Source organism: Vipera ursinii (genome assembly GCF_947247035.1).
Source record: "Vipera ursinii genome assembly, chromosome: 4".
In the NCBI taxonomy this organism is placed as follows: domain Eukaryota; kingdom Metazoa; phylum Chordata; class Lepidosauria; order Squamata; family Viperidae; genus Vipera; species Vipera ursinii.
Genome location: NC_139514.1, coordinates 39,016,712 through 39,032,645, shown reverse-complemented (window position 1 = coordinate 39,032,645; position 15,934 = coordinate 39,016,712). Strand labels below are relative to the sequence as shown.

Here is a 15,934-nt window from a genome sequence, read left to right as displayed (position 1 = left end):
TCATATCATTGCTTCCATTGTTTCATAATTTGCCACCCTTAGCTGCCAAAAAGAATAATTTTTTTAAAAATGAAATAACAATAATTATTCATCTTCTAGAGATTGAAGTGAGGTATACAGGTGGCTGGACGCGGTGGACGCGGTGGCTCAGTGGGTTAGGACGCTGAGCTTGTCAATCAGAAGGTCGGCAGTTTGGCAGGTCAAATCCCGAGTGCTGCATAACAGAGTGAGTGTCTGTTACTTGTCCCAGCTTCTACCAACCTAGCAGTTCGAAAGCACATAAAAATGCAAGTAGAAGAATAGGAACCACTACGGTGGGAAGGTAACAGCGTTCTGTGCACCTTTGGCATCTAGTCATGCCAGCCGCATGACCACGGAGTCGTCCTCAGACAAGCGCTGGTTCTTCGGCTTTGAAACAGAGATGAGCACCGGCCCCTAGAGTTGGAAACGACTAGCACGCATGTGCGGGGGAACCTTTACCTATACAGGTATGAATTAACGTGGTATTTGAATAGGGCTGATATACAGTAAATATCCCATATCAATAAATGGTACTACCCACTTGTCCTAGGACTGTTTCAAGTAAGGGACATTTTTTCTGTGTGAAGCAAGCTTTCATTCCTGCACAGAAGAACATTTATTCCACATTTCACCTGTCCTCATAACTATACAATGCAATACATCCAAGTCTGATAAAGGTGCCAAATTCAGTTCAAAATCAAAGCCTGAGCATTGTGGTGAAATGAGAGGGGGAGGAAACACAGACAGATATTTATTTATTTATTATTTATTAATTCGGTTTATATACCGCCCTACTCCCAAAGGACTCAGGGCGGTTTACAAGGCAAAATTTTAAAACAATACAATATAAAATTAAAATAAAATAAAATTAAGTCTAGCCGCAAAAATTAAAATCACAATTTAAAAACATTAAACCCCTCAGTCCAGACCAGATAGCTCAAAGAGCCAGGTTTTTAGGTCCCGGCGAAATGAACTAAGGTCGGGGACAGTCCGGAGTTCCGTTGGCAGTTGATTCCATAGGGCAGGCGCACCCACAGAGAACGCCCTCCCCCTGGGGATCGCCCGTCGGCAATCCTTGACCGGCGGTACCTTGAGGAGGCCCTCCCTGTGGGAGCACACAGGACGATGGGAAATTGACGCTGGCAGCAGGTACTCCCTTAGATAATCTGGGCACATGCCATTTAGGGCTTTATAGGTCATCACCAGCACCTTGAATCTCACCCTGAGGGCAACTGGAAACCAATGCAGCTCACAGAGAAGAGGTGTTACATGGGAGTATCGGGAGACTCCCATCACAACTCGCGCGGATGCATTCTGCACCAGCTGAAGCCTCCGAGTGGTCCTCAGGGGCAGCCCTATGTAGAGAGCATTGTAGATAGATAGATGATAGATAGATAGATAGATAGATAGATAGATAGATAGATAGATAGATAGATAGATAGATAGATAGAATGCAATAAGTAAAAATAGCATACTAAGCTATCCAAGATAACACATCACTCCTCGTTCCTTTTGTTATTGCCTTTCCTTATTGAATAGGAAACTGAAGAAATTTAATAGATTCTTTTTATTAATGCAGACAAAACCCCTCCTGTTATCATATGTCTATGTTTCAGAGCAACTATTTCCCTGCTATGCTTTCTGTATGGCCCAATTTCTTAGGTCTGTCTCAAAAGGTTTGAATATTCAAATAGCAAGTTTACCCTTCTTTCATTATTAATAATCTAGCACATGCTATCATTTTCTTCATTCCAACTGTCTACTGATTATACCTCTTGTGCAAAGTACACGTAACAGCTGCTTTTCAGTCATTTTGGTAAAACCACCTGCTGCCTATCATGCTGAAGCAGAAATCTGAGCTCTGCATACAATCAAGTTGTAATAAAAATAGAGCAAAGCAATAAAAGTAACTAGCCGTGATTTCAGTGGATAACAATTTTTTTCAAGTTTTGCTTCCTGAAAAACTTACAATAGACCCTTTCAAATTGCATACAAATATAACTTCAGAATCACTGTGATCATGTAGGAATCTTGAAAAATATGAAATTAACTTTTAATACTATAGTGCATTTAATTGTATAATGTTTCCTATACTCTGCATGAGTTCAGCAGGGCTACAAGAGTTCAGCTGCTGATTTTAATTTGTACTCAGTGTCCAATGCATCTCATTGCAATGTCCAACTATAATCAGTCAGCACTGATGGATTCCAGTTGTCCTGATAGCATTTCTCCATTGTGGCAATGTCCTGGTGAAAACTGTCACCTTGTTCTTCACTAACTAAACCTAGATTTTCAGGAAAGAAGTCCTAGTGCGAATGCAGAAATTGAATCTTCAGTGGCCTGTTGTGCTTTATTGTTTTGTATGCTGTAAGAAGTTTGTCAAGCAGCTGGATGTAGTTTGGTGCTCTGTGGTTGCCAAGAAAATTCTCAATGACATCCTTGAATGCTTTCCAGGCAATTTATTTTGGTCCCATTATTTTGTTGTTCGTTGCTTTCACAAAATTTTCATCAATCTTAATTGTATGTGAAGCGGAGCCAAAAATAACTTGGTCAGGTCAACAAGTGGTTCATGTACCACTTTCTTCTGTCTTGGAACCAAATTCTTTCTATTTAATGTAATGAACTCTGTTGCACAGTTGTACCATTTGCATATGTAACAACCTAAATCCGAGCTGCCTTTCAAGCAGTAGAGCCACTTATTTTAGATCTCTAGAGGTAGTCTAGTTGTACTTGGTATACTGGATGTGTTTCAACAACATTTCCATGTTTTCCTATGTTTCTTCTATGTGTGTAGCCACTGGGTTAAAACAGAAGATTTCTATAAAATGGTACTTTATAGGTTAAATTACAGATTATTTTTGTGATTAGCAGCCAAAAATCTAAGATACACGTAAAAGTGTTTAGGAAGCAAAATATTTGTTATCCAGTGCTTTGTTTAGAAGACAGGAATGTATAAAATTCAGAAAGGAGACATATTCCCAGAGGTTAGTTATGGAATAACAGCAAAGAAAAGCTAGACTGACCCTAAAGGTACAAAAGACAAAACAATACCTTCAATTCTCCCCAACAAGAAAACATTAGGGTTGAAAAAATAAACAAACTGGTAATAGGCTATAAAAATAAATAAATTACACATACTATCCTATAGGAAGATTATCACTGTAGCTTTGGGATGTTTGGATTCTATTCTACAAAACATGAGGTTTGCCTGAGATATATGGCTTAGCTTTAAATAGCAATAGCACTTAGACTTATATACCACCTCACTGTGCTTTACAGCCCTCTCTAAGCAGTTTGGAGAGTCAGCATATTGTCCCCAACGATCTGGCTCCTCATTTTATTGACCTTGGAAGGATGGAAGGCTGAATCAAACTTAAGCCGGTTAGAATCGAACTGCTGAACTGCTGGCAGCCAGCAGAAGTAGCCTGCAGTACTGCATTCTAACCACTGTGCCACCACGCGGTTGCTGATATTCTGGTTATTTGGCAATATAAATGTATATTTTTTATTCTAGATATGTAAAGCATTGTACAGTAAAGCATAAGATTAGTAAAAGAAGATACTGTCCTCTTTGTATCATGTTTTTATCTTTGTGGGTAACAAGGCCATCCTATTGTCTGGAAAAACTAAGATAAAACCAGGCTGAACAAACATCTTTGAATCTGGAAGCATTTTTAAGACAGTATTTAGGTGCAAAGTCTCTCACAGAAATGAGACAAGCAATTAGCAACTGGGTTCATACCCGACAATTTATGGAAATCTCAGGAAATTAATAAGGTCTGGAACTCTTGGAATTTTATCCCTTGGTGTACGAAGATATGCATGAGATTACGAACCAGGGCAAAGAAAAATGGTCAAAATGACAAAACAAACAAAGAAACAAGTAAACATGCAACTACATTGACAGCAAGTGAATTTAAGCATAGGATAAAAATATATCATAATTATGTTATTGAGGGCAAGTGTAATGTTCATAGTTATATAGTTGTGAAAATTTGCAGGAATTGTTCTGGGAGGTTTTAAGGAAAACCTCCAACGTGTAAGTGTGCAGCCAAGCTGTAACATTCTTTTGACCTAAGCATTTTGTAACTTTTTCAAGTGCACAGAACAGGAAATGTGTTTCTTGTAAATCAGAGAGGCATCCAACGATCTTCTGGGAGATTTATTAACAGTGTGTGATCATTTAATTAATTCCTCCTTGCTCCCTCAGATAGAATTAAAGCTGCTTTCCCTTCAGTTCTCTTTTTTGGGGGATTGTCAAAAACAGTGGCAAAATTTGCCAGAGATCAAAGTTTTCACAGACAACAGAAATAGCCAAGCAGGCTGTTACCATGGAAACTTTTAGTAGCTGAGGCCTTTGAATTGAACCATTAACCGTTGTTAACAGTGTATGGCTGAGGGTGGCAAGTAATAAGGAATGATGGGGAGATCATTGGGCAATAAGTAGTATTTCAAAGCATTGTTAAAGGGGCAGGGGTAAGACTGAACACAGACTGAAGAAGCTGCCAGCAGTGTCATACAAGTTATAGAACAGTGGTGGCGAACCTATGGAACGCGTGCCAGAGGTGGCACTCAAAGCCCTCGATGTTGGCATGCGCACCACCGCCACCAGCAGCAGGTCCATCAGGCCACCACCACTGCCTGGAGCAGGAGCCCCGCCCAGCACAAAGGAGACAAAGTGGACGACTGGCAAGCTTGAGCAGAGGTGGTAGAGCATTGGTCACCAAACATTGTCAATTGGTGGACTGGAGGAAAAGGGAGGGGGAAGCATTTTACATGTGTGCATGCGTGGATGGGGCCGCAAGCATGCACACCCTGCAAATGGGGCGGGACGAGTGCCTGCGTGATACTCACTAACCCTGCCCCATTCTTGCATGGTGCAGTGCCTTGTATCTGCACCCTGCAGTGCAGCGGTGGCCGTTTTTGTGTCTCACAGCATGGTGGCCCATTTTTGCGCCCCCAGTTTTTGCATGCCAGAGGCGGCACTCAGAGGTGGCTCCCTGCTCCCCCTGAGGGCACCACAATGCTGATGCAGCCCTGGCACTTTGTGATAAATAAGTGTGTTTTGGGTTGCAGTTTGGGCACTCGGTCTCTAAAAGGTTTGCCATCACTGTTATAGAAGATAGTTGAAGAAGCTGCACTACTTATAGCAAGGGTGTCAAACTCACAACATCATGTGACGTGTCATATCACTTTTTTTCCCCATTGCCGGCAATGGGGTAGGCACGGTTTCGGCATGATGCATCTGGCCCACGGGCCGGCAGTTTCACAACCCTAACTTATAGGTTAGAGTAAAAATTATATAAAAGAGTCCTAAGGAAGAGCATAGGATCATGGAAAGCCCTGTCAGGCCACAGGATATTTGCATGGGTGGTGGTTGCTACACCCTGTGCCTATTGAGGAGATCACACTACTGGCCTAATTAGATTGAGAAACCATCATAAATTACTCATGTCCTTGTCACCACATATGTAAACTATTGCAACATGTCATATGCAACGTGGACTCCTTTTTAAGATGACTTGGAAGCTTCAAATAGTCCAAGTGCAATTGTTGGCTTAAGGAGTGATAGCAGATTCAGCCATAGCAATTAAACGGTGGAACAGCTTCCCTCCAGAAATTGTGGGTGTTCCATACTTGAGATTTTTTAAGAAAAGTTTGGACAGTCATTTGTCCAGAATGGTATAAGATCTCCTGCTCGAGCAAAGGATTGGACTAGAAAACCTCAAAGTTTCCTTCCAACTCTGTTATACTGTTACGGTTTTTAGATAGATAGATAGATAGATAGATAGATAGATAGATAGATAGATAGATAGATAGATAGATAGATAGATAGATAACCTTTGTCATTTTTTACTGTGGGCACAATGGCACACATTAAAAATGAAATCTAGTTGCTTGCTCTCAAAGTGTACACATGCATAACCCACATTTAAACATACTATAAACAACATATGTATAGATCTACACCTTTACATATAAGTAACATGTAAATATTAATCACTGTCCATCTTGAATACGTAACGGAAGGAGGAAGCTTTAGAGTTCACAAGGTTAATACTGTATGGCAAAGGTCCCTTTTGGGCACCAGGGACCAGTTCTGTGGAGAGAGGTTATCCCGCAGACCAGAGGGTGCGTGGTTTTGTGTGCTGCCTGCATCTCGCAGATGGGGCTTTGTTTGCGTGGCCCAGTTGCTGGCACACCGCGGCCTGGTACTGATCCACAGACCGGGGGTTGGGGAACCCTGCTGTATGGAATAAAACTGTGACTGAATCTGGATGTTTTCTGCCTATATTACAATAATTAAATATAGATTTTTATCTATCTATACATAATCCCAACATCTCAGTCACTGTATTAGTTAATAACTTGGTCCATTTCAAAATTCTGGTTATCCCCTTTAGACAGCGAAAGGACCATCTTTTCCAAGAAGAATTAGCCTACTCCATACAGGGACAGGCCTAACTTAGGGTTCCTAATCCACATGAGATGAAGTGAATGAGAACTTGACAACTGCCTTCTCTTTATCCCGAAGTAAAGAATATTCCAAATGTTCTAGGAAACTACTCAAACCTGGCTTTTCTATAGAGTTCTCTTCCTCAATTTTTAGGTTTTAATGATTCCTAAGTAAACAGGAGGGACACGGTGGCTCAGTGGGTTAGGACGCTGATTGTCGATCAGATGGTCGGCAGTTTGGCGGGTCAAATCCCGAGTGCCGCGTAACAGAGTGAGCGCCTCTTATTCGTCCCAGCTTCTGCCAACCTAGCAGTTCGAAAGCACGTAAAAATGCAAGTAGAAAAATAGGGACCACTACGGTGGGAAGGTAACAGCGTTCCGTGTGCCTTTGGCGTCTAGTCATGCCGGCCACATGACCACAGAGATGTTCTCGGACAAGCGCTGGCTCTTTGGCTTTGAAACGGAGATGAGCACCGGCCCCTAGAGTCGGAAACGACTAGCACGCATGTGCAGGGGAACCTTTACCTTTTTAAGTAAACAGGATCTGTCACAACTTCTATATTTTTAACCACTGAGTCTTGATTTATGGCAGAATACAAATATAAATCAATCTTTCTGCAAATTTCAATATATGTTATTTATGTGCAATTATGTACATATTCAAAATAATATGTAAATATGGCAGGTGAATATGACAGGTGCATTTTCAGTTAGTACTTTGTAAATCCTCTTCTGGTAGAAATAATAGTTCCAAATGTTTCCTGTGGGTACCTAGCAGACTATTGTTGCTGTTCCCTACCCCGCTTCCTTATAGAACTTTTCTGTCTTAGAAATAATCAGGTCTCCTTGTACACACTTATCCTTTGAGATTTTCCCATAGATTCTCAATAATATCCAAATCTAGGAACTGTAAAGTCATCCCAAACCTTTTAGCTTCTTTTCTTTTTTTTGCTGATTGTATGACATTAGCTTCTAGGATGTATTGATATTTAATGGAATCAGTTCTTCTGTCCACCCACACAAGTATTTTCTGTGCCACTTGGTGCCATTAATAGAGCCACCCCCATGCCTAAGAGGATGTTCTCTTCTTTAAATGCTTCATCCTTTTTTTCTCCAAGTACCATATATCTTTTGTGATTATGGTGAAACAATTCCATTTCTGTTTCATCACTCCAAAAAATATTGTTCCCAATTGTTTCAGGCTTACCTGAAGTATTTAGATAATACTTTTCTGATGAAGGTTTCCTTCTGTCAACTTTTTGATGAAGATCGCTGCGATATAAACAATGCTTTACTGTGGACCTACGGACAACTCTTCAGAATCAGATAACCTTTTCAACAAGCTATTTGTGTTGATCTTTTGCAGATCTGGGAAATTAGGGTACAGTTCTAGGGGACAATTTTTTTCTCGGCTTCCAAGCTAATGTTGGGGAATTTCAGCCAGATAATAGTCCTTATTACCTCCAACTTTGGTGTCAGTTCCTTAGAGGAAAGAAAAAAAGATTTTTGAATGTATAATAAATTGTTCTAAAAGTTGGCCTGCAGCTCATTCTGCTGTATATATACAGTATTTTAGGACAGTGAGATCCCGAGGCACCTTGTTGTGAAAGTAATCATCTCAGAAGAACATTTCTGCATTGAGTATTGGGGAAGAAACTGGCATCTATCTCCAAGGAGATCCAAACTGCCAGCTGCTCATCTATGATTCAGAATATCAATGGACTGAATCCCAAACATCAGCGTTTTATGCATTTCAAAGATAACACATTTTAGTTAAAGCAAAGCACGCTACTGGAAGCCTTTAACAAAATAATATAAAATCAAAATAATTTATTTAGATTGTCATACCTTAAGTAATCTACTCATGAAGGGTTTTCTGTCTTCTATTTTATATTATATTGTATAATAGTAAATTTTTTTCTCCTGAATATTTAAAACTGACAGGATTTAAAATACATTTCTACCATGTATACATATGTATACAGAACTCACAGTTAATTATTACATTAATCCAGGGGTGTCAAACTGCCGACCTACAGGCCAGATGCGTCATAGCGACACTGGGCCCACCTCATTGCTGGCAATGGCAAAAAAGTCATGATACATTGCAACACGTCACGTGACATTGCAAGTTTGATATCCCTGCATTAATCCATTCTAAAATCTGCCAACAGAAGTATCTCTAATTTCTTGCTATGGATGAAAGAGATTAGATCTCCCTCAATTCACCAAGCCACATACATTCTGTAAAGGTAAAACTTTTTTATCTTCTAAACATTATGCCAGGTACTATAAGAGAAAAATAATAAGTTTTCTACCTATTTTACTGACTCTACTATGGATCTTACAGTTCAGAAATCATGTTGTTTCACTATCTTAGACAGTTAGTAACTGGAATAGTATTAAACACAATATAAGCAACTGAAACCTTCAGAGTAATAAATTATAAAATTTAATCAATACTCCAGTTACTAAGGCAAATTCAAAGAACATTTCTCCAAGTGAGGCACTAGCTGCAATGAAATTGCCTTATTTTAGCACTCAAAAAACTGCAATTTAAGGATAACAGTAATAGGAGGTTTCTACACTTATTTCCAAGCAGCAAATGTATACTGCATTGTGATAGGTGGCTAAACAGACAACTGTTTGAATCATATCACCTACTGTCCTAGAATTCCTCTGAATGTTATTTTATAACTTGTATTAGAATAATTTTTAATTTCAACTGTAAATCATTTTCATGATGCAGCCTTTTAATTCGAAAACATTTAGTAACAACTACTAAATGTAGGGAGGGAGGTGTTGGGGAGGGTTGGGAAGAGGGGAGGGGGTTGGGAGGGGTTTTGTTTTGTTAAAAATAAAATGTACTGTAAAACTTTTCAATAAAAAAAAGAAAACATTTAGTAACAAATACTACATTTATATATCTCTTATTGAATTTTTCTATAAAGATCATATATATCACACATTCAAAAATAAAGTTTCTTTCATTTGTGCCAAATGTATTAAAATATTCTTTTTTAAATCAGAAATTGTTACACAGTCCATTGGCAACAGAAAGATTACTTATGGATAGTCCTTGACTTACAACAGTTCATTTAGTGGCCATTCAAAATTACGACACTGCAAAAAGCAACTTACGACCATTTACCACAGTAATGACTGTTGCAGCATCTCCAATGTCACATGATAAAAATTCAGATGCATGGCATCAGTCTGATATTTATGACAATTGCAATGTCTAGGGGTCATGTGATCAACCTTTGTGACCATCCGACAAGCAAAGTCAATGGGGAAGCCAGATTCACTTAATTACCATGTGACTAACTTAAAACTCCAGTGATTCACTTAACAACTGCGGCTAGCAAGGTTGTAAAATGGGACAAAATTAATTTCACAAAAGTCTCACTTATCAAAAAAGATTTTGGGCTCAACTGTAGTCATAAGTCAAGAACTGTATTTGACATTGTGTCTCACTGAGCAATCATAGTATAATACAAGTTTAAATCTTTTAACAAAAATTAAGCAAAACACATGTGGCACAGTTTTTTTTTTAAAAAAAACACCAAATACCAATATTGGTAGATCTTCAAATTGTGAAGACAAAATTTATAGCCATTTAAGAAAAGGTTAATCTTCCAATAATCTTTTTTCTATTCGAATAAATGTTTTTGCCTTATTCTGCAAGAATCAAACTGAAACATTTGCATGAGGGATTTTTACTTTTTTGACTTCTACATTTTTAAAAATATGAAAGCTCGTGGAAGTGCAAATGATCATTTAAAAATACTTATTTTTACCAATACAAGCTAGACAATACAGAATAACAGCATGTCAAACTCTCGACGTCAAGTGACATCGCGTGACATATCGCGACTTTTTCCCCATTGCCGGCAATGGGGAGGGCGTGGTTTCATCATGATGCATCCGGCCCGCAGGCCAGCAGTTTAACATGCCTGTCCTAGTCCAACCCACTACTCAAGCAGGAAACCCTATATCATTTCAGACAAATGGTTGTTCAATCTCTGCTTAAAAACTTCCACTGTTGGAGCACCCACAACCTCTGGAGGCAAGTCATTCCACTGATTAGAAATGCTAAGTACTTGAAAATATTGCTATATGATCTACTATTTGCTGTAAAACCTGTCATGACTTTTAATTGGGCAAAACACTGCAACATAGGGCAACATTTTTGAACCAAGGAATGTATCCAAAATCCAAAAACCCATGGAGGAATGAGATTTGGGGAAGTTGTGGCTGCTTGAGGGCTGCTGCTATGCTGCCAGGCTTGACTGCAATTCCGCAACTGTTAATTTATTTATAATTTTTCTCTTCATATTGACTGTTTTTATTTATTTGGTTTTACTATTTGTAAAACATGTACCGTATTTTTCAGACCATAAGACGCACTTTTTCCCCCCAAAAGTGAGGGGGAAAACGAGGGTGCGTCTTATAGTCCGAAGGTGATCCGTATGGCCAGCCCCAACCTCCGCAAGTGGAAAGCAAGGGAGATTGCTAGGAGCACAAATCAGCACATGCTGAGAAACGCCGATCTCGCACTCCTGCAATCTCCCTCGCTTGGTTTCAGCTTCTCTTGCTACAAGAGAAAGCAGGCTGAAATGGAGCGAGGGAGATTGCCAGGAATGCGATCTTGTACTGCTGCAATCTCCCTCGCTCTGTTTCAGCCTGCTTTCTCTTGTAGCAAGGGAAACTGAAACCGCGCGAGATCACGTTCCTGGCAATCTCCCTCACTCCGTTTCAGCTTGCTTTCTGCAAGAGAAAGCCGGGCTGCAGGTCCGCCTCCGTGGGTACTGCTCTAACACAGAGAGGGAAGGACAAAGAGGGAGAGAAGGAAGGAAGGAAGGAAGGAAGGAAGGAAGGAAGGAAGGAAGGAAGGAAGGAAGGAAGGAAGGGACAATGGGAGAGGGAGGGAGAGCAAGAGAGAGAAAGATAGGGAGAGAGAGAAGGAAAAAGAAATAGGGAGGGAGAAAAAGAGGGAGAGGAAAGATAGGGAGGGAAAGAGGGAGAGAGAGAGAAGGAGAAAGAAAAGGAGAGAAACAGAAAGAGGGAGAGAAAAATAGAGGGAGAGAAAGAGGGAGAGAGAAAGAAGGAAAAAGAAAGAGGGAAAGAGAGGGAGAGAAAGAGAGAGAAAGAGAGGGAAAGAGAAAAATAGGAAGGAGAGGGAGAGAAAGGGAGAAAGAAAGAGGGAGGGGGAGAGAGGGAGAGAAAGAGAAGGAGAGAGAGAAATTAAATCAGTAACATAAGAATCTGGTTTCCCCACTAACTTTGCTTGTCAGAAGGTTGCAAAAGGCGATCACATGACCCTGGAACAATGTGACCATCATAAATATGAATCGATTGCCAAGCATCCGAATGTAAATCACATGACCCTGGGGATGCTGCAATGGTCATAAGTGTGAAAAATGGTCATAAGTCACTTTTTTCAGTGCCGTCGTAACTTTGAACAGTCACTAAGTAAATCGTTGTAAGTCAAGGACTCCCTGTACTTTATCATTTTTTTCCTTTTGGGGGGGGTGTCAAGTTTTTGACACCTTGCTGGGCGACTGGTGGTACTCGGACATTGCCTTGTCCTAAAAGTGGTACAATGGATGAAAAGGTTGAAAAGCCCTGTTTTAGTATACTGATACTATTTGGTTCAGAATATTTTTTTCTTGTTTTCCTGCTCTAAAAACTGGGTGCGTCTTATGGTCAGGTGCGTCTTATGGTCCGAAAAATATGGTAGTATTTGTTACCAGCTAACTCTATTTAAAAAACAAATTTTTGGAAGTTCAGCAAAAACATATTGGTTATTTTTTTCTTGAACTATGGAAAGGATGGAAGGATTCAGACCTTGCATTGACAAGCAGGAGCTGAAGAACACTGCACCACACTTGGACTCCAGTTATAAAAGGAAAAGCTGTGAGGTCCAGAGTGTGAGTGTGTATGTGCATTTGAAGAAAGATTTATTTTGTATGGGAAGAGAAATAATGGATTTTAGCTGAGGGAGTGGTGTCATCGGCTCCAATGACATAGGAGGAGCAAGCTTGGACTTCAGAAACCAGCATCAGACAAGTTGAAAGGAGAAGCACAGCCCAGAAGCTTCACTGCTCCAGCATAAATGCTGAAAAGCTTTAGCCAGCTGGTAAAGTACCTTCTTTTTTTCTCATTGCCAACATAGACTGAGAAACTGCCAAGTCAACCTTTCAGCTGCAGTTTAGAACAGCAGCTGACAGCACAAGAAGCCAAACTGAAGGTGGTTAAATGGTGGGTGGAGATTTTGACTTAAGCTCAAGCAATAAAAGACAATAGAATTGGTATAAGGTGTTTAGGAGCAAGTTATAGACAATATAAATATAGGATAATATATCAAAGATCAGTCATAAATGTCAAGGTAAAATTAGGAAAAGTTTTTGTTAAATTTTATATAATAAAGCCTATTTGTTGCTCTATATACCATTTCTCAAAAGAATTTGTTTAAATTGATATATATGGTGGCAGAATAGAATAGAATAGAATAGAATAGAATAGAATAGAATAGAATAGAATAGAATAGAATAGAATAGAATAGAATAGAATAGAATAGAATCTGGAAGGGACCTTAGAGGTCTTCTAGTCCAGCCCCCTGCTGAAGCAGGAGAACCTATGCCATTTTGACAGGTAACTGTCTAGTCTCTTCTTAAAAATCTCCAGTGATGGAGCACCCACAATTTCTGGAGGCAAGCTGTTTCACTGGTTAATTGTTCTCACTGTCAGGAAGTTTCTCCTTAATTCCAGGTTGCTTCTCTCTTTGAACAGTTTCCAACCATTGTTTCTCGTCCTTCCCTCTGGTGCTCTGGCGAATAACGTGACCCCCCTCTTCTTTGTGGCAGCCCCTCAGAGTAATGGGCAGAACCAGTAGCTGGCCTGTAAAATCTGCCAATCTGCATTCAGGAACAAATCAAGCACCAGCACACTAGGATACACATATTTCATACAGTATCATCTGGTCTCTAGCTGCTTTCCGGTTCAATTCTAGTGTTAAGCTATGAACCCTACTGCCTTTAGGACTGCTGTGTGCTTCTAGCTTGCCAAGAGAGCGGGGAAGGAGACAGAGAAAAATTTGGATCCATAGGTGTTCTTATCGTGAGAAAGCTGGAACTGTGGAAAAGTTGTTTTGGCGAACCAAAGTTTCTTCTCATAACAATTACTGGGAGATGTATTGGACAATGTGACCTGAACTGTCAGAGAGGAGAGGAGAAGATTCATTCTTTTAATTACTTGCTTCCCGCCTTTTCTTCAGAGCTAGCTTTCACTTTGATCCCACCAAATGATTATGCTCAATAAAAATTACATTAGAGGATTTAATGGCTCTGGTGTTTTTCTTAGTTGGGCTTTTCAGCTGGAGGTTGACATCTAGCTTGAAAAATAAGACAATTAGCTACTGTGTCAATCCATTTATACTGTCCCCAAATTTTGAGATTTATTTAGTTTGGCTTGATTGGAAGATTTTTCTTACTGTTATCTTTTAAAACAATGTTTCAAGCATTTTGAGGGCCATATAAAATATGCTATATTTTAAATTTTGTATCTGAACATTAAAATATACATTTCCTCTGGCATTCTTTTTAATTTGATCATCTAGTGTTTATTCTTTTAAAAAATCGACACTTATGTGCCAGTTATTACACTACAGTACTGTTAAATTAGTGCAAAGTGACTGTGAAACAGTATTGCCGGCCTCATCTTACATCAAAAAGCAATGCAAAGTGCAGAACCCATGAATGATACTGATGCAGATTTACAAGAATTGTTTTTCTTAATATTTATGGAATAAATACACATTTACATAAGATATAAGTACGGAAGAAAACTCACCCAAAACAAGTAGCTCCACTGATTCCTCATTCTTGCCTTCTACATCATCAGGTGTGATGACAAGACAGTAATACAATCCACTGTCTCCCCACATCAATTTTCCAATATGGAGGTCTGCATCTAACAGAAAATATAAAACAAGCAGGATGTCAACGCTGCTAACATCAGATGTTCTTGCTCTGACAACATGTGGAGAGGCAGCTTTGCTTCTTGAAAACTTGTATGTTACTTTTAGAGATAGAATTAGTTGATGCTGAGGGGGAGTAGGAAGAATGTGTCTCAAGGCTGTTTGGAAATAAGAGAAGATAAGAATTTGGCGGTTTCTTTAACAGGAGGGAAAGCTTACAATTCAAACTAATTGGAGAATGTGATTTATGACAGTTAATTAGAGGGAGGAACTGTGCTTTGATACTGTGTGCTTAGGGGTGGGGAATCCAGATTTCGGCTTGACCATGTATGTGTGAAAGCTATGCTCTTTTGATTAAAGACGCCTTAAAGTAAACAATGCCTCAAGGTTCTCTGAAGAATTGCATCTGTTGGAACCATGATATAGGAATCAGAGAGACAGAGAGACCTAAAATCTAGATTTTATTAACAATATTGATTTTTCTTATCTGGAATAATGAAATTTAATTCATTAAAAATACTACATGAAAAATCAAGAACTCTTCAGAGAGTAAGGCAATTAAGTTTTTTGAAACAGCGACTGTCACACAAGTTTTTTTTAACTATTTTACTTCACAAGTACGTTTGACCAGGGGTGTCAAACTCGCAACATCACGTGACGTGTCACGATGTATTGCAACTTTTTTTCCATTGCTGGCAATGGGGTGGGGGCAGTTTCACCATGACGCATCCAGGCCGTGGGCCGGCAGTTTGACACCCCTGCTTTAGGCTGATATCATTAGTCATTTCAAATTGTTCACAACCACTTTAGCAACAAATTATTAATGAGGATCAATGTGGGGTTTTACCTAACAGGAAAAGTGAATGACATTGTCAGAAATGTTTTGAAGATATTGGAATATTTGAAGCAATGTAATGAAAAACAAGCAGCACTGATTTTCTTATATGCAGAGAAGGCCCTTGACAATTTGAGTTGGGCTTTCTTATTCAAGATTTTGGAAGATTATGAATTTTGGAGAGAACTTTATAAAATAAGATCGATCGATTTCTTTCGTATGAGGAGGTCCATTGTAACTCCAAACAGTTACTAAGCAACCAATCACTAACTGAGGATTACCATGCAGAAAAAATAGCTTCTGCATGTTGTACCCATTGAATAAGAGGTAATTGATAATTGTACTTATAACTGTTACTACTTTGAATCTTTTTTCTTTTCCATTTTTCTTTTACCTTTTAACCCTTTCTCATGCTATTAGCTTTGTCTTTGATTTCTGTGTTAAGAGACAAGTATCATTTAGCAGATGTAATTCAGTGGCCATATTACCAACTACGACATTTGTTAACAACATTCTCTGTACCCGTAGCATTTTCAGCTTCTGAGACATCAAAATTAAGACTACAATTGAGCCCAGAATTTATGTTGCTAAGTGAGAAATTTATTAAGTGAGTTTTGCCCCATTTTACAACTTTGCTTGAC

At 39.2% G+C, this 15,934-nt stretch overlaps 1 protein-coding gene across 1 annotated transcript in view; it reads right to left on the bottom strand.

Annotated features, from left to right (window-relative positions):
- The window catches only part of ILDR2 (immunoglobulin like domain containing receptor 2), a gene marked incomplete at its 5' end in the record, with an annotated part of 55,251 nt that overhangs the window by 27,399 nt on the left and 11,918 nt on the right, over window positions 1–15,934 (bottom strand). Inside the window, one exon of the mRNA XM_083361903.1 lies at window positions 14,332–14,451. Within this exon, the coding sequence (XP_083218029.1) occupies window positions 14,332–14,451 (120 nt within the window). The remainder of the gene's footprint in view (window positions 1–14,331; window positions 14,452–15,934) is intronic.